At 47.0% G+C, this 4,296-nt stretch overlaps 1 protein-coding gene across 1 annotated transcript in view; it reads left to right on the plus strand.

The window, feature by feature from the left end:
* Nucleotides 1-4,296, plus strand: part of TRIP4 (thyroid hormone receptor interactor 4) — a gene marked incomplete at both ends in the record, with an annotated part of 11,076 nt that overhangs the window by 5,625 nt on the left and 1,155 nt on the right. Inside the window, 4 exons of the mRNA XM_010287116.1 lie at nucleotides 1,322-1,451; nucleotides 1,767-1,982; nucleotides 2,524-2,650; nucleotides 3,307-3,494. Coding sequence (XP_010285418.1) covers nucleotides 1,322-1,451; nucleotides 1,767-1,982; nucleotides 2,524-2,650; nucleotides 3,307-3,494 — 661 coding nt within the window. The remainder of the gene's footprint in view (nucleotides 1-1,321; nucleotides 1,452-1,766; nucleotides 1,983-2,523; nucleotides 2,651-3,306; nucleotides 3,495-4,296) is intronic.

Consider the following 4,296-nt stretch of genomic DNA (forward strand, 5'->3'; position numbering starts at 1 on the left):
ATCATTGTAGCAGTCCTTGAAAATTAGGATAAGTCTCATGTGGAATGTGTGCTGTGGAAGATGAAGTGCTGCTATCTGATTTGCTGGATCTAGAGAGGTGGTGGTTAATATTTTCTAATGACTCTTCTTGTCTAACACTTATCTCGGAAGCTAAAAATAGGAACAGAGCCAAGGAAAGCAAGAGGAAATAATACCCAGTCTCCCAGTGAAGACCTCTGCATTATGGGGATGTTTGTCTGAGTTTAGCTGAAATACAGCCAAGGTCACAGTGTTCTTGGTTGAAAAATACACTTTGCTGAAGAACTGGGGAAATATTTACTCTGGGTCTTGGTGTCAACTTCTCTTTAGAGCTGCTGAGGTGGCAAGGAGGTCCTATAAGTCCTTGAGAGTAACAGCTGATCACAGAGTCGGTCCGTTTATAATTTTCCTGTAGAGATCCTGATGTACTTTTCTTACCCATTTTATCGGTCCTCCCTTCTGCCCCTGCCAGGTCTTGCTTTGTGTGTGATCTGTGTAGGGTGAGAGCTGCAATGTGGATAGCTATTTCTCTCAGGAGTGAAAAAATGTGTATCAGTGACAAGAGGGAAATACAGGCTTTTTGTTTCCCTGCAATAAAGGCGTTAGCCTGTGTGATGTCTTCTGTGAAATACATTGGTTTGTTCCATTGTGGCTTTGATGCACACCTTTTTCTTTTTTTAACCCTTTTGTTTGGTTGGTTTTTGGCCCCTTGCCAGAAATGGTAAGAAAGAAGAGAGAGTTGCTGGGAATAGATTTCTCCCTCTCTAACAATAGCTGGTCTGAAAAACCTGCTGAGGTGTGTTGGGGGAGGATTTCATTTGCGAGAGGCCCGTATGGCAGCAGACAGACAGCTTGCTCTGCGCATAACTGTCAGTTGTCAGCGATCTGTCGTGACCGAGGGCCTCTTTGTGGAGGTAACAACACCGAGGAGAGAATTCGGCTTTTAGGGAGGGCTGCAGTTGGTGACGGGTGGAATTGGGACCGCCCAAATTGTTAGGGAAGGATGAAGGAAACTCAAAGACCAAGACTAAAGTGTTCTCTCTAAACACTACCTAGACGTTATCACTGCAGTGTTTAAATGCTTCCTCCTGTTTGGAGGAAGGAGTCTGTGAAAAGAGCTAGAGGGAAAATCGGGCTTTGAACCTGGTTTGGGAAGGTGCTGGTCTTGCTGCAAGGTTCTTCTTGTAGCTCCTTGAATTGCATTTGTTTTATGGGACATTTCTGCAGCCAGCCTCACCAAGACTGGGCTTAAAACAACTGGCCTGTCCCTGACTATTGAGCTGTGATTTATTTTCTATCTCAGGTGCTGAAAGTTCTGGGAATTTGGATGCCATAAGCAAAGACTTACTGCCTCGACAAGAAGCTAGACTCAAAGCAGGCCTGGAGATGGCTGTGAAACACAAAGACAAGTTGTTGGAATTTGACAGGACAAGGTAAGATACTAGCTGTGAGACTGTTGTAAAATAGCATAAATTGTCTGTCGGGCTGAGCAGTCTTTAACAGCAATGTAAGAGAGTTCCTTCTAAAACCTGGGCTGTAGCTACAGACACCTTAACGTTGGCGGTTGGTGGAACGAGGTCAAACCCCGGGAATGGGTCCTGTTTGGATGTCCTTGCTGTGTGTCCCTGACAGTCCAGCTCTCTAGAGAGAACAGAAAGGAGCTGGTAGGAAGGCAGGTTTGGGGCAGGCAGTGCTGTGTCGCTGTCCTGCTCTGCTCATCTTCTGTTGTTATGGTTGTTTCTCACCAGTGTGCGTCGAACCCAGGTCATTGACGATGAATCAGATTACTTTGCCACGGACTCCAACCAGTGGCTCTCCAAGCAGGAAAGGGAGGCCCTCCAGAAGAGAGAGCAGGAGCTGCGGGAGCTGCGTCACGCCTCTCGGCTTGCCAAAAAAATCACCATCGACTTCGCTGGCAGGCAGATCCTGGAGGAAGACAACAGCATGGCTGAATACCACAGCAAGTGAGTGAGAACTGGCAGTGTGAAGGCGTGCCCGAGAGCAGGGAGGCGTTATGGGTGGTGGTCTGGCTGAATCTAGAAGAGCAAGCATAAGGAAAGCTGGGTGAGCCATTCCCTTGAAGGGCACTTCTGACACTAGGATGCAATTTTGCATTCTTTTCTTCCTTGAGGGTCTTTTTGGCTCGCAGCGCAGCATCTCTTTCAGTGCAACTCTGCTGAGACCTCCTCCAAAGCCCAGCTGTTGCCAGCCTCATGGGGGCCTTCGGTAGCTGGCACGTCTGTTAAAGATAAAACTGCCCTGGAAAGAGATGTGTTACAGAAGGCCTGTCTCAACAAAACCAGTTCATCTCGAATTCAAACTGGGCTGAGCTTCTGCGGTAGATAAGAGTGACTGTTCAAATCCAGACATCGGACCTAGCAAGGAAATAGTTTATCTAGGGGAGGTGGTAAAAAAATACTTTGGGTCAGAAATGTTTGTGAGGGGAGAAGGGAGATGTTGCCGGGGGAAGCAGGGAATTTTCTTGCCTCTTGTTTGTGCTTGCAGACTGGATGAAACCATCGAAGCCATTAATTGTGGCACGCTGAGCAAGCCAGCTGGGAGCCCAGAAGCAAAGACGTCTCTGAATTCTGGCGTTTTAGTGAATCCCCGTCTTCTTCAGCCTGCTCCTTTGGTCAGTATGGGTTGAATGATTTATACCAGAGTAATGACTAACTTTGGGAGAGTTGAGCTCGAGAATTGTGATTTCTAACGTGTTTGTAGTACCTCTTTCCTCCCCAGTGTTTGAGACATCCTCATTAGCCATCTGAGTTGGGGACAGAAAAGGTTTGCCAATTCCCTGCTCTTGGGCGGTTTCGTTTATCTGGGTTTTAGTCAACTTTCTCCTTTTCAGGAACTTGGAAGAATTTCTGAGAGCCAGTCTATGGTTGTGTCACTTTTGCAGCTCATTTATGAAGCCTTTTCTGCAAGGCTTCCAATTTCCAAAGGGTGTAATCTCTACCTTCCAATTCCACTTCAATTGTGGTAGGTTTGGTGCATACTATGCATTTGGGGGTTTGATGATTCCCAGTTTTGAGTGTTGATAGTTGTGAACATGCTTTGAAAATTGTATTTTCTTCCTGTGAATGCTCTGAAACACCAGCAGGTAGATTTGTTCCTTAAATCCGTAGTTTAGCTGTGATGCATAGAAAGGAAAAGCCGCACAGAGCAGAGCACTACCTTGCTTTTTCTCCTGCCAAAGTGTGGCGTAGTAAGCGCAGCAAGCACATGATATACATTTTTCCTGGAGAGGTGCTAACCTTCTTCTTGTTTCTTTTGAACACACTGAAGTGGGTGGACCAAACTGGTTTGCTCCCGCACAGGAAAGCCATCCATTCCATGGATGCTGGAAATGAGTCTGACTCGGAGCGGAACAGGTTGCGGATTCAGGATCGAGAGTTGCAGGAGATCTCAGATGATGGTTGGTGCCTCAGCATGCACCAGCCCTGGGCTTCCTTGCTCGTAAAAGGAATCAAAAGGTACAAGTTTCTTCACAGTGGGTAAATTTAGAGAGAGGCTATGGTGTCTCTGCTATAGTCAGGGTGTGCCTTTCTGGGATTTGAAAGGTAAATAAGCTGAAAATGTGAAATATGTTCTTCTGGTCTTTTTGTCCATCATAAAGAAGCCAACAGTGTCACCAAGCTTTGTTTAAAAAAAACCAACCACATGCACACGCCCCTTGCCACCGCCTTCCCCCTCTGGGCTAGGAATCAAGTTACAAAGAGAAGCTCCTTCAGCACAGCATCCCTGACGTGTTAATTCCCCCTTCCTACCACTAATATAGAACAATAGCCTTTTTTTTTTTTTTTCCTTTCCTTCACAGTATTTTTCATTTTGGAGAGCAAAGCTTTTTCACTTCCCAAGCTAAAGATGCTGTAAATCTTAGTGTGCCCGGCGCCTGCGTCCAGGCGGCCTGGGGATGCTGTCAGCCGCTCTGGTGCAGCTGCGGCGCTGGTGCCTAGTGCCCATGCTGGGATCCCCGAGAGCTGCAGCTAACGACCGCTTCATACGGATGCGTGGTCCGTGGCTACTCCCTAGGTCGCGTGCTTACTGTGTGTAACCTTTTGAGCTTGTAAGGGAGTTGTGTGAGCAGATTGTCCTACACACGTGTCCGACATACTGCTGTACTTGCAGGGGGTTGACGTCCCTTTTTGCTGTTGCTTTAAAGCAGTGAGGACATGCTCTGCTTGTGGCATTATTTCTTGCCCATCTCAGCTTTTCTCTGTAGTGCTGACACGTTGCTTGAGTTTAAATAGGCAGGGCAAAGCTTAACAGCAGGAA

This window comes from Phaethon lepturus, unplaced genomic scaffold, assembly GCF_000687285.1.
Source record: "Phaethon lepturus isolate BGI_N335 unplaced genomic scaffold, ASM68728v1 scaffold52175, whole genome shotgun sequence".
NCBI lineage: Eukaryota > Metazoa > Chordata > Aves > Phaethontiformes > Phaethontidae > Phaethon > Phaethon lepturus.